At 32.9% G+C, this 14,219-nt stretch overlaps 1 protein-coding gene across 12 annotated transcripts in view; it reads right to left on the minus strand.

The window, feature by feature from the left end:
• Positions 1 to 14,219, minus strand: part of Rdl (Resistant to dieldrin) — a 334,093-nt gene that overhangs the window by 26,158 nt on the left and 293,716 nt on the right. For 6 of the 12 annotated variants that reach the window (XM_076765712.1, XM_076765708.1, XM_076765720.1 and 3 more), the window contains one exon: positions 6,691 to 6,853. In XM_076765712.1, the coding sequence (XP_076621827.1) occupies positions 6,691 to 6,853 (163 nt within the window). The remainder of the gene's footprint in view (positions 1 to 6,690; positions 6,854 to 14,219) is intronic. The other 6 variants (XM_076765717.1, XM_076765716.1, XM_076765718.1 and 3 more) reach the window with 2 other exon arrangements.

The raw sequence follows: 14,219 nt of genomic DNA on the forward strand, positions 1-14,219 counted from the left end.
GGTGTGGCCGAACACCCTGCATATCGGTATGCTTCTGTTTCCGATGCTGTTGCATCGCGCAAACTGTTTCACATTTAGTCTGAAAGAAACACTTACAGAGAAAACGTTATTTTGTGCCGCAATACTTTTAGAAAATCGGAATTCTATATTTTATCGCGATCTGCAGAAATATTTGAACCCATAAAATTACATCGAAACTTTGGGAAAATTTTCACGAAGCAGTAAATTGCTGAAAGAAATAAATAACTTGGAGCAAAATTGTTCTGATACCGAGTATGATGAAAGTGATCTAGTTTGCAGTGAGAATGAATATCCACCATCATACAACGGAAGTACAAGCGAGTTATTCGATACTGACAGTGAAGATGAAAGATTTCGACGTTTGTGTAGAAAAAGGAAAAGAGTCCAAGCTTTCTCTAATTCTGAAATGATAGTGATCAGGACGTTGAAATGCGTATAATCGATCAGAATACTGAAGTATCTGTTGACGACTGTTAGGAATTCCAACATTTATTAACGGTTTTCATTCAGTTAATATTAGTTAAATTACTTAATTATCAATTTAGCGTACACCTTATTTAGTTTAATAGTAGTTTAAATCACTTAAACAGCAATTTGGCAACTTTTTGTACCTTATGGTACAATGCAAATTGCCGTACTATAAAGCCGTAAAAGAACCATACTTCGGGGCCATACCTGCCCCTTGGGACCGCGGATACCTACCCCTGCACCACCCTCAGTGGGTGGGATTTCGAATGTCTGAGGATTAGTCCACGAGGGATGGGCAGGGGTTTGATTGGTGACACCGAATCTCCACCTATTTTTGAATAGGTATAAAATCGCGGGGCATGAGATTTTAGAAGTTAGAACACTATCAGAACTCGATAAGAACAAGTAAGAACATTGAACACCGTAAGAACATCATTTAGAATCGAACTACGAACATTAAATAAAACGGCTCCAAGAACATAGTGGGAGCCTACAACGGCACTATGTGGAAAAAACAACAAGAAGGCTCAACGCCAGGAAGATTACCAGTGCACAACATTTTTAAAGAAATGTCAGGACCAATGGCATATGCAAAACGACATATCATGAAAGGCAGTGTAAAAACAGCATTTTCTCTGATACTCTGCAATAGTGTTATGAAACATAAAAACTTGCACTGAAGCAGAAGCCTGTCTCTATCGTTAGCAGAGTTGAATGCATTTATAGCAATTTTATATGCCCGTGGGGCATACGAAGCAAAAAACCTAAAACTTTCATATTTATGATCCAAAAAATGGGGTTCAGAATTTTTCTCTAAAACAATGAGCAGGAATAAGTTTTTACTGAAATTCTTCGGCTAATTCGTTTTGATAAAAAGAATGAAAGGAGCCAACGATTGCAAACAGATAAAGCATTAGTTTCAGAAGTGTGGAATAAATTCATTGAAAATAGCCAAATGTGTTATAAACTAGGAGCTGCCATTACAGTTGATGAATAATTATTCCCGACCAAAGCCAGATGTAGATTTACCCAGTATATGCTAAACAAGACGAATAAGTTTGGTATAAAATTTTGGTTGGCGTCGGATGTAAAAAGTAAATATCTTGTAAATGCATTTCCCTACTTAGGAAAAGATGAAATGAGATTATCCGTACCTTTGGGTGAATTTGTCGTCCTAAAACTTATGGAACCATATATTGGTTGCGGGAAAACAGTGACAACAGATAATTTTTTTACAAGTTTGCCAGTAGCAACAAAGCTGATAACCAAAAGAACTTCCTTAGTTGGCACCATTAGACAAAATAAGAGAGAATTACCTAAACCTGCAAAATAAAAAAAGGACAACATGCCTCGGTTTTCGACAATACTTTATACAACAGAAAATTGTACTCTGATCATATGCAAGAGTAAACCCAATAAAAAAGTATTATTACTCAGCTCAAAACACAAGTCGGTAAAAATTGAAAAAGATGGTAAACGTTTACCTGAAACAGTGGTATTTTATAACGATACCAAATTTGGCGTAGACATGATGGATTAAATGGCCCGAAAATATACTGTGAAAGCTGGATTTCGAAGATGGGCATTACAAATATTTTACAATATATTAGATCTTGCCGGAATAAATGCCTGGATATTATACAGGGTGTTCGGACACCCTTGGGAAAAATTTTAATGGGAGACTGTACAGGCTAAAATAAGACGAAAATCAAGAATACCAATTTGTTTATGGTGGCTTCGTTAAGAAGTTATTAACGTTTAAAGTTCCGCCAATACTGAATTTTTTTCTCGAAAGTAGGTAAGATTTCGGGAGTATGTCTATTCATCAAAAATGATTATAATTGACTCCCGCAACCGAAAATAATTTTTCCAGAACGATTTGAAACTTTTCAATTTCGCCGAAAAATTTAGGCACCTACTCCCTGTCGATTTTTCTTAAAAATTCGTTCTTGATTTTTAATAATTTCGTTTGACGTCCTACAGAAAAGTTGTTTAATACTTTTTTATAGGTACCCATAAGCTCTACTTCAGAAAAAAGTTTCATTGAAATACATTAACTATTGTAGGAATTATGGCTGTTTGAAAATTGAACCATTTTTATGGGGTTTTTCTAACATTACGGGGTCAAGGAACGACCTTTCGAATATTTTTATAATTGCTACATATTTTATACTAAAATACGCGGCGTTTGGCTTTTTGAACATTAAAATCGTCCAATTCGTTCAGAAATTATGGTATTTTAAAGATTTGCATGAAATTTACAGGAAGCATTTTTGGCCTGAAATTATATTTTCGGTAAGAAATTTTTTTCTCGAAAATGGTTAGGATTTCGAGGGTATGTCTATTGACCAAAAATGATTATAATTGGTCCCTGCAATCAAAAATAATTTTTTTAGAACGATTTGAAATTTTTTAGTTTTGTCCAAAAATTTCACACATTCTCGAATTTTTTTCTCGGAACTGAGTAGGATTTCGGGGGTATATCTATCCATCAAAAATGATTATAATCGACCCTTGCAATCGGAAATAATTTTTTTAGAACTGAAATCCTATCCATTTTAGAGAAAAAAATTCGAATAGGTACTGAAAGTGTAATGCAAAAACTGTAGCTTTTTGCAATATTTCTATAACTGAAACTTTCTCGACGATCATAAATAATTAATTGTTGTATTTGTGGCGAATTTATACTTCGATATACCATATTATAGATTAATTAAAAATCTTTTAAAAATACATTTTTGACCAGGATATTTGTACTAATTGATAGTCATGAACACTCTTTAGAGATGTATAAACAATTGTTTAAACTTATTGTTTAAACTTCAATCGATAAACGATGATTAATCAATTTTATGCATTTTTTTTCGAGTTTTAGTTGGCAATGATCCCTAATTGAAAGAAATCATTTTATTCTCTAAAACTACTAAAATTTGTTCGTTACAATGTAAACTATGACGAAAAATAACAAAACAAGGTCTGAAGTAGAAAAATTAATTAAGTTCTCTCATGTACAATAAATAGGTATTCATTCAATTTTATCCCTAATTGTATTTCACTGACATTTACCGACATCTTTTGGAACAAGGTTCAGAAAGGATAGCGGAAACTCAACTCCAAATATTGTAGAAGATTAAGAAAAAGTACGAGGGGGACCAAAAATAATTAGTATTATTTTTTTAAACAATTTCATATTCTACTCCTATTCAAAGTACTCTCCGCGTAAGTTAATACTAGTTCGAATATTTTTTCCACTACACGGGTATACTGTTTATGGTTTCCAGCGATTTTTTTTTAACTCCCTCTAGATCAACGAATTGCTTCCCTCGTATAGTTTTCTTTATTCAGGGTAATAAAAAAAGTTGCACGGAGCGAGATTAGGTGAGTAAGGAGGGCGAGGAACAAACAGAATGTTGCTAGTTGTTAAAAACTATTGGACAGATAAGGGCATGTGGAGAAACATTATCTGTCCAGCAGCTTTTGATGAAAGAAAACATGGCGCCTTTTCCTCATCCTCGTTACTCCTCCTGTGACTTTCCTTTATCTCCACGGATGAAGAAAATAATATAAAACAGTGGTTTTTAACCTTCCTTTTGTATGGACCCTCTTTGGCAGTCCAATGATAATAGTAGACTTTTTCTATGTGATGCTTCTCAGAATAATATTCTTAAATGTGAGTTAAATAAATCTGTTTTTTATCAGTGTTGAAAATTCTTATTTGATTAGATATAATGCACCAAATAGAATAAATATTTGCAGAAATCTCTTTATGAAACGAGGATAATTTGTATTAGACAGGGAAGGATTATTGACCTACGTTCAATTTTAATGTCATCGAGATTAAAGTAATTATTAAAAGAGTTCTGTAGTGTTTCCAGATCTTTGCAAAATTCGTTTCTTAAAAATATTCTTAGAAAAATTTGGATCTCAATTTCGTCTTACGAATTTGATGAAATTTACATATACATAATATAGTTCTTAGGAAAATAGTTGACACGTGTTTTTTTTTATCTGCTATGGTGCATATTTAGGGGGTAAAATCACAGTAAAATGATAAATTAAAAAATAATAATTTTTTATACTGTTTTGCATCTTTATAAAATGGTCAATATAAATTATACACTAATATGGAAAATGCGAATATTTAAAAATTTGTTGCATCCCCTCTCTATGTTAAACAGGGTGTTCGGCCACTCCTGAGAAAAATTTTAATGAGAGATTTTAAAAATCAAGAATATCAATTTCTTGATTGAGGCTTCGTTAAAGAGTTATTAAAAAATTAAATTAAAATATTTCAAATCGTTCCGGAAAAATTATGTTTAGTTGCGAGGCTTAATTACAATTATTTTTGGTGAACAGTTTCGAGGAAAAAATTCTTTACCGAAAATATACTGTGTGGCTAGAAATGTTTCCCCAAAATTTCGTGCGTATGTTTAAAAAATCATAACTTCTGAATGGATTGAACGATTTTAATGATTCAAAATTGAAACAGTGCGTATTAATAGAGTTCTAGAGCCCCAGAAAAATGGGCTGAAAGAATACATTGGGTCTAAGGTCTACTCGTATATTTCGCCTGTGGTGAAAGCTACTATCGCGCGCACGCAATTGTTCGCAGATTGTCGTTCTACAGGAGAAACTTTAAACGTTAATAACTTTTTAACGAAGCCTTAATCAACAAATTAGTATCCTTGATTTTCGTCTTATTTTAGTCTCTAGAACCTCCCATTAAAATTTTTCCCAGGTATGGTCGAACACCCTGTATATTTCGATTTGAAAAAACGTGGTTAAACTCACGCACACTGCAAAGGGGAAAAACATAAAAAGAACATCATCATTGTAGTCACGCGTGTGTGGTGTGTGGAGAGATCTTTTAATAAATACTAGGAACAACAACGATTTACTATGAGAGTCTTTCTGGAGAGTTTGTACTATACAGAGATGACTTGTTGGCTAGGCACGTCGATTGGCCGAAGATCTTCTCTCCTTACCCTTGCCCCGTTTAGTTTGTAGGTGCCTAGCCAACAAGTCATCACAGGATAGTACAAGACTGTGTCGCTTTGTCGAGTCCTCTTCAAACATGGGCACTTGGCGGCGCTCCGATCGTCAGGGCTGCCACATGCCCAGGTTAGCCGTTTGAGTATGGGGAATTCCCAACAATAACACTGTTCTTCAAGGGGAACTTTAAAATAATTTTACTGTCTGTTACTAATTCCTTTTTGTTCCGGAGCTTTCAAGATCATCTTCAGATTTTTGTAGAATTTATATTTTTTCTCACACCTATCTCTTGGCGAATATTAGGACCAATTCGACAAGAATCATAACGAATACTTTTTCCATCTAAATTTAACAGAACGTTAAGGAAAGTATTTCGTACCTTAATTCAAACAATGTTCGAGACGATGTTCATCAGCAAAACTTTGAGAAAAAAGCAGTTTATTAGCGTATGGCTCACTTGGAATACAAAAGCGTGTTCTTGAGGGGCAGAAAGTCACGCTATATCGCCATATTGCAACGAACAACGAAAGAACGGAGTGGTCACCCACTAGATGACTCTGCATACCATTAGTCGGGCGCGAATTACAAACTCGTTTCTCAACGGTTTGTGAAAAATATAGTATAATTATTTGAAAGTTCTCCCTGGATCATGATATACTTGACAAAAAACTTCTTGAACGATCCACTCATAATAGAATAAATTAAGCTGATCAAATTACGTGGTTCGCCCTGTATAATCCGGACTTTGGAATATTTTTTTCGATCAACAGCGCATTGTTTCGCTATAAAGCGATTAAATAATTATGACGCCCTTAACCTCTTAGGCACGGCTGTGGCTGAGTGAGCCACTATAGTGACGAGTCGTTGAGAAAGATGGCATTCGCGAAAGCCACTATAGTGGTGCATCGTGCCTAAGAAGTTAAATACGAATAAAAGGGATAATTCTCTAATTGATTGGCAATGTGTTAACCCCTTAACGCTCATATTTTTCGGGTTAACCAAGAATGATCAGTTTTCTTCATTGGATTTGTTTCTAAAAATGCAGTTTTTGTTAATTACAATGTTGTATCTAACGTATAATTTGAAGGAAAACAAATATTATCATCCCTTAAACCGTTGGATTAAACAAATATCGTTTTTCAAAGCAGTCAGACTCGGGCATGAACGTTAAGGGGTTAAGAAGGAATGACGATAGATATAAAGTCGTACCGTAAAGTTTGCTGATATCCTTGCCAGGATGAATGAGGTGTTGTGGTGCCGGCGCTGCCTCCTCATCGGCTCGCCCGTTTATGGTGTTCTCGAGTGTCCCACCTTTGCTGTGTGCCTTTGGGTCGTGTACCTTGAACCGCACCTCCTGGACAACACGGGACCACTTACAAGAGACACGGCAGTTCGGCGTGGGGTGTCCTTCTTCGAGGAGAACCCCTTACTTTTGTAGATTGGCATGCGACATCGAGGATGGACTAACGTGAACTTTACTACTTTTTCTTTTTTTATTTTTGTTCATACCATGATGCAATTATTACTTTGTTTAACACGCTGACTCCCACGTTATGTTACTAGATAGAAGGGAGCAAAATTACTATAATACAAGATAAACAACTTTTTTTATTCGTTACACGTAGCAAAAGAATTTAAATTATACTTTACAATTCAAAAATTAAGATTTAATTATTCAATCGTGTGAGCTATGTATTGTTTTAATCTGTCATTTATTATTTAAGTAAATACAAAAGTCAGATTATTTAATAATAGGTTTTAAAATAATTGCTGATTTTAGGTGACAAAATCGATTTTTGTTATTATTGTTCGTACCATTGGATATAGGAAGTCTTCTCTTCTTAAAATATTGAGCATACATTAAAAATATATTTGTTAAAGGCAGATATAAGATTATATTACTAATATTAACAAAGATTACTTTGCAGACAGAGACGTAGTAAAAATCTGCAGTATTTATCTAGTTCGATAAGCGTAATTCTCATGTCGTTGACAAAGTCTGCTTATTATTTGAACGTGGAAATAGGAAATATGCATTTTATGGTAAGAAGTTGGGAAGAGTACTGTGCAGAGTTGGAAAGATGATTAAGGGGGATTTTCTGTACACGCAACTTGTGTACCTCTATGTATAACTTTCAAAATATGCGTTGCACGAAAAAATTTTGTATACAAAAGTTTCACGGTTTAAAAGGGTACATTATATAGTGCATTTACTTTTTTTTTATAAATGGAGGCGTTTCGGAGATTTGAAGGTCAACTTTGTTTTTTTTTTAATACAATACTATATTTTTTATATACAGGATGACTCTCCTAACATGACGACTTCAAATAATTCGTAAGGTATTCGTTGTACAAAAAAATGTTGCAAACAAAAGTTGCATGGTATCTAGGGGGACATACAGTGCTCTGATCTGTTTTTTATTACCTTACTTTTTTATTGAGATATTAGGGTCACCTTCAGTTTTTTAAATGGAATGTCTAATATTCTTTTTCGAATTCGGATAAATCATCAAATTTTGTATAAAAAAGTATTACACAAAGTGAGACTTCAAATGAATAATTACTGAGATATTTTTTAAACAAATTTTTAGAATGAGAGATTCTAGACGAAAATCGAGGTTACCAATTTGTTGATTGAGGCTTCCTTAACAAGTTATTAACGTTCAAAGTTTCGCTTGTAGAATAGCAACTTGCGAACAATTGCGTGCACGCGATAGTAGTTCTCACTAGAGACATTTCTGGCCACACAGTATATTTTTGGTAAAGAATTTTTTTCTCCAAAGTACGTAGGATTTCGGGGGTATGTGTATTCACCAAAAATGATTGTAATTGACCTCCCAACCGAAAATAGTTTTTTCAAAACGATTTAACATTTTTTTTTCACCGAAAAATTTAGGCACCTGTCGATTTTTCTTAAAAATTCGTTTTTGATTTTTAGTAATTTTGTTTGACACCCTACAGAAAAGTTGTCTAATAATGTTTTGTAGGTATCCATGCGCTGTACTTCCAAATTAAATTTCAATGAAATCCATTGACTATTGTAGGAATTACGGTCGTTTGAAAATTGGACCATTTTTAATGGGTTTTTCTCACCTTACGAGGTTAAGGAACAACTTTTCAATCATTCTTGGAATTTCTACATATTATACACCAAAATACGCGTCGTTTGCATTTAAAAACATTAAAATCCACCAATCTGTTCAGAGGTTATGATGTATTAAACAAACGCATGAAATTGCAGGGAAATATGACATGTATGGTCAGACATTATATTTTCGGTGAATAATTTTTTTCTCGAAAGTGCGTAGGATTTCGGGGGTATGTCTATTCACCAAAAATGATCAGAATTGATCCCCGCAACCAAAACTAATTTTTCCAGAATGATTTGAAATTTTTTAATTTAATTTTTTAATAACTTTTTAACAAAGCCTCAGTCAAGAAATTGATATTCTTGATTTTCGTCTTATTGTGGCCTCTGAAATCTCGAATTTTTCTCAGGGGTGACCGAACACCTGTATAATGATTAAAGCAGGCCTCTAATATAATGATGGTGATTTTGGATTTCAAGTAGCATTAAATTTTTGGTCTGCTACCGTAAATATCAAATTGATTATTATTGAACAAACGAGCGGATGTAAAGTTAGTGAAAAATAAAATAACAATTTTATAGATTTCCAATAAACTTGTCATCAATCTGCGATGCACTTACTGACTGGTTTTTTGAAAGATTATTTTGTTAATGAATTATCATTCAAAGAAGTCAATGGCTATTAATCAGGCAATTTTGATTCACCATGACATTTCAAAGAATCTTGATAGTTTTTATAACAATTCCAGGATAAATAATTATGTATTTTCGTTTTTATTGCCAGACAGTGCCAAAATTAGCCAATTTCTGCCATTGTTCTTTATATTCATTATTCGTAAATAAAATTTATCCAACTTCGTGGGCAAAGCTGAGTTAAGCAACTTTCATTCTTGAATAAAATTTACTTTACATTTGTAAATTAAAATCTATCATGTATTTTTTAAAAGGGTATTTAAACGAGCATAATTTAATTCACAAATTTTATTCGCTATTTGTGAATTACCTTTTATTGCCAGACAGTGTCAAAATTAGCCAATTTCTGCCATTGTTCTTTATATTCATTATTCGTAAATAAAATTTATCCAACTTCGTGGGCAAAGCTGAGTTAAGCAAATTTCATTCTCGAATAAAATTTACTTTACATTTGTAAATTAAAATCTATCATGTATTTTTTAAAAGGACATTTAAACGAGCATAATTTAGTTCACAAATTTTATTCGCTATTCGTGAATAAAATTTACCTGGGGTAACGTGACAGTCAACGTGTTAAAGCGGAGCAGGGTAAAACTCACCTGACCGTGGGATAGATTTTTGCTGTTCCTCTGTTTTAAAGCGTTCAGTTTTACTCGATTCGTGTTTCAAAGATGCAATTGGATCTACTCACGACGCACGAGGTACTTGCCGTATTAATGCCACGTTTCATGCTACTCCCGTTTAAACGCGTTTGAAAGTAGAAAATGGGGGAGGATACTAACGATGTCGCATTTGTCCGTGCATTTTCATTAACGTCGACTATTTTTCCGTGGCCATAAAAACGGGCGGATGAAGTGACTCGTGATGTTGAAAAATTCGATTTATACGCACTCCCCCATTTCGTGTACGCCGTGTCAAAGAACGAGTAATTAATTCGTTCGGAATTAATTAAAACGAGTACACCCGACGACATTTCAACGCGCGACATACAGCATACCGTCTATCTGCCATTAACGTCTCCTTTCCAGCTTTCCTTCTGTCTCCGGCGTTTTCTCGCCCCTTTAATATTTTTCGTTCCCGTTTCACAATCCGCGAGATTAAAAGAAAATTTATAGTGCATCGTGTTCTCGTGCACGGAACGCGCCGTCCAGCGCAACGCGACCGAATGGGAATTCATTTCACAGAACCTTTTAGCTTTTGACCTTTCGTGGCTCGTTCGTTTTTTTTTTTTTTGAGCAATGAAAAAAACACTTTTTTCGGACGGCGAATCGAACCGTGCTGCTGACGCGGGTTCGCGAACAATTTCGCGACAAATCGCAGCGAAAGAAGCAACGAACAATGAAACTGAAGCATGGCGGAAGAAATGACGAAGAACGATAGCAGAAAATTACCTATTTTGGTGCTACGCGGAGAAGACAAATTTTACGTAGCTTGTATCCGTGCATTACAAGGAATCAAAAAGCTATAGTAGCTTAATCTACAATTTCAGTAAATAATATAATTTTTGCTTCGAGTAGTCGAAAACACTTGTTGAACTATTTAAAAAGTTTCAATATTATGTAAGCTATTTTTATGTATTAATTTGTGTATACATTGTGACCTAGTATAGATACGTAAGATACATAATTATAAAGATAATACGTAATATATGTATTTATCTTTCAAATTATCTTCAGATAATTTATCTTAAAAAGTGTCGATATTATGTAAGCTATTTTTATGTATTTGTTTGTTTATACATTGTTACGTAGTATAGATACGTAATTATAAAGATAATATGGAATATATGTAATTATCTTTCAAATTATCTTTCCATTCTTGGACCATATTAATATTTCCATTTATGGGCCATTTCACGCCAAATGGAACATTTTTATACTTCGAGATTAGGCATTTTTATGTTATTCGAATATGTTGCAGTTCGTATGAAATTAGGGGAAGTCAAGTTATCATTTAGATATTTTCGTAATTGTTTAAAGAATACAAGTCTTTAAAATTTCTAGTTTTTATGAATTTTTTTGAAAAGTATTTTCATAAATGAATTTTTAATTTTGGGAGTGTTAAGATGCGGATTTCTTTTGCTTCAATCAGGAAGGATGAATCTCCCTAAATTAATTTAGTTTGAATGACAAACTATCTATACTAATCTTTCCCCGTTCGATGTAATAAAAAATGTCATAACATACATTTTTTTCAAATGAAGGTCTCGTCATTGTTAAAGTGTCCTTTCAAACAGCCTGTGCACATTTTATTTGAAGTAATACTTTATTATTTTTATTTCACAAATAATATAGGAGACTAAATAAATTGTTTGAAAATAGCTTTTTATTTCAATTACTTTGCTCAAATAAAATGACAAATAATTTGACATAAGAATTACTGAATTAATTGAAATTAATAAGAATTAAAAAGAATTCTTGTCCATACATTTTATTTTTTATTAATAAATTGCGTTATTATATTACATATCGGTGCTCTTGTAATTATATAGCTCATATTTATCACTTCACGTGTAGGTACAGTCCAATAATTCGGTATATTTAATTATCCGACATTGCTCCAGTCGTGAGTATGTCGGACAATCGTAATTCTACTGTATTTGAAAATTATTGAACTAAATTAATTGTACATAATTGAACTATAATTATGCTTAGAATAGAATTTGTATACTTGAATTGTATTTATTTTCAAAATTGTTCTCGGTTCAAACAGTCCATCAGAAAGGGATTCATATAGTAGTAAATCTACCATTGCAGCAAATCTAGCATCGCCATAGTTGTTATACAACTTGTGCAGCTCTGTAATTTCCAAAATATGCGTTACACGAAAAAATTTTATGTACAAAAGTTGCATGGTTTAAAGGAGTACATTACATAGTGCATTTACTTTTTTTATGGGTGGAGACGTTTCTGAGATTTGAAGGTCAACTTTGTTATTTTAAATAGAATACTATATTTTTTATATCAAAATATGGAAGAATATCGAATTCTGAGTAAAAAGGTATTGACTTTTATTACCCCTAAATCTAATAGCTAACGAGTAATTTCACTTTATTTTTTGATAATTTTCACTATTCTACAGAAATCTGTGATAAGATTGATTCTCCAATTTGACATTACGTGAAGAAAATTGTCAAGAAATGAAGTGAAATTATTCGTTAGCTATTAGATTTTGGTCTAATAAAGGTCAATACTGTTTTACTCAGAATTCGATATTCTTCCATATTTTCATACAAAAAATATAGTGTTCTATTTAAAAAAAATAAAGTTGACCTTAAAATCTCAGAAATGCCTCCACCTATAAAAAAAGTAAATGCACTACGTAATGTACCCTTTTAAACCATGCAACTTTTGTATACGAAATTGTTCAGTGCAACACATATTTTGGAAGTTACAGAGCTGCATATGTTCCGTGGACCACCCTGTATATACAGGGTGTTCGGCCACCCCTGGGAAAAATTTTAATAGGGGATTCTAGAAGCCAAAATAAGACGAAAATCAAGAATATCAATTTCATGACTGATGCTTTGTTAAAAAGTTATTAAAAAATTAAATTAAGAAATTTCAAATCATTCTGAAACAATTATTTTTGGTTGTGGGGCTCAATTACAATTATTTTTGGTCAATAGACATACTCCTGAAATCCTACCCACTTTCGAGAAAAAAATTTGAGAAGGAACTGAAATTTTTAGATGAAATTACAAAATATCAAATCACACTAAAAAAATTATACTTAGTTGCTGGGGTCAATTACAATCATTTTTAATGATTAGACGTACTTCGGAAATTCTATGTATTTTTGAGAAAGAAATTTCTTACCGAAAATATAATGAATGGCCAGAAATGTTAGCCCGAAATTTGGTGCTAATCTTTAAAATTTATTTTTATTTTAATCTTTAATTTTAATGTTTCAAAAGACAAACGACGCGTATTTTGATGTAGAATGTATAGAAATTCCAAAAATATTCGAAAAGTTGTTCTTTGACCCCGCAAAATAAGAAAAACCCCATAAAAATGGTTCAATTTGCAAACGACCATAACTCGTACAATAGTGAATATATTTCAATGAAACTTTTTTCTGAAGTAGCGCTCATGGATACCTACAAAAAAGTATTAGAAAACTTTTCTGTAGTGAGTCAAACAAAATTATTAAAAATCAAAAACGTCGATAAATGTAGGCACTACCCCCTGTCAATATTTCTTACAAATTCGTTTTTGATTTTTAGTAATTTTGTTTGACGTCCTACAGAAAAGTTTTCTAATACTTTCTTGTAGGTATCCATGAGCGCTACTTCAGGAAAAAGTTTCATTGAAATATATTCACTATTGTACGAGTTATGGTCGTTTGCAAATTGAACCATTTTTATGGGGTTTTTCTTATTTTGCGGGGTCAAAGAACAACTCTTCGAATATTTTTGGAATTTCTATACATTCTACATCAAAATACGCGTCGTTTGTCTTTTGGAAAATTAAAATCGTCCAATCCGTTCAGGAGTTATGACATTTTAAAGATTCGCATGAAATTTCAAAGAAGCATTTCTGACCTCACATTAGATTTTCCGTAAAGAATTTTTTTCTCGAAAGTGTGTAGGATTTCGGGGTACATCTATTCACCAAGAATGCTTGTAATTGGCCCCTGTAACTAAATATAATTTTTTTAGTATGATTTGAAATTTTTTAATTTCGTCCAAAAATTTCAGTACCTACTCGAATTTTGTTCTCGAAAGTGGGTAGAATTTCAGGGGTATGTGTATTTACCGAAAATGGTTGTAACTGACCCCCGTAACCGAAAATAATTTTTCCAAAACGATTTGAAATTTTTGAATTTAATTGTTAATCACTTTTTAACGAAACCTCCATCAACAAATTGGTATTCTTGATTCTCGTCTTATTTTGTCTTCTAGAATCCTCCATTAAAATTTTTCCCAGGGGTGGCCAAACACCCTGTATATTTGACT

This window comes from Colletes latitarsis, chromosome 5 (genome assembly GCF_051014445.1).
Source record: "Colletes latitarsis isolate SP2378_abdomen chromosome 5, iyColLati1, whole genome shotgun sequence".
NCBI lineage: Eukaryota > Metazoa > Arthropoda > Insecta > Hymenoptera > Colletidae > Colletes > Colletes latitarsis.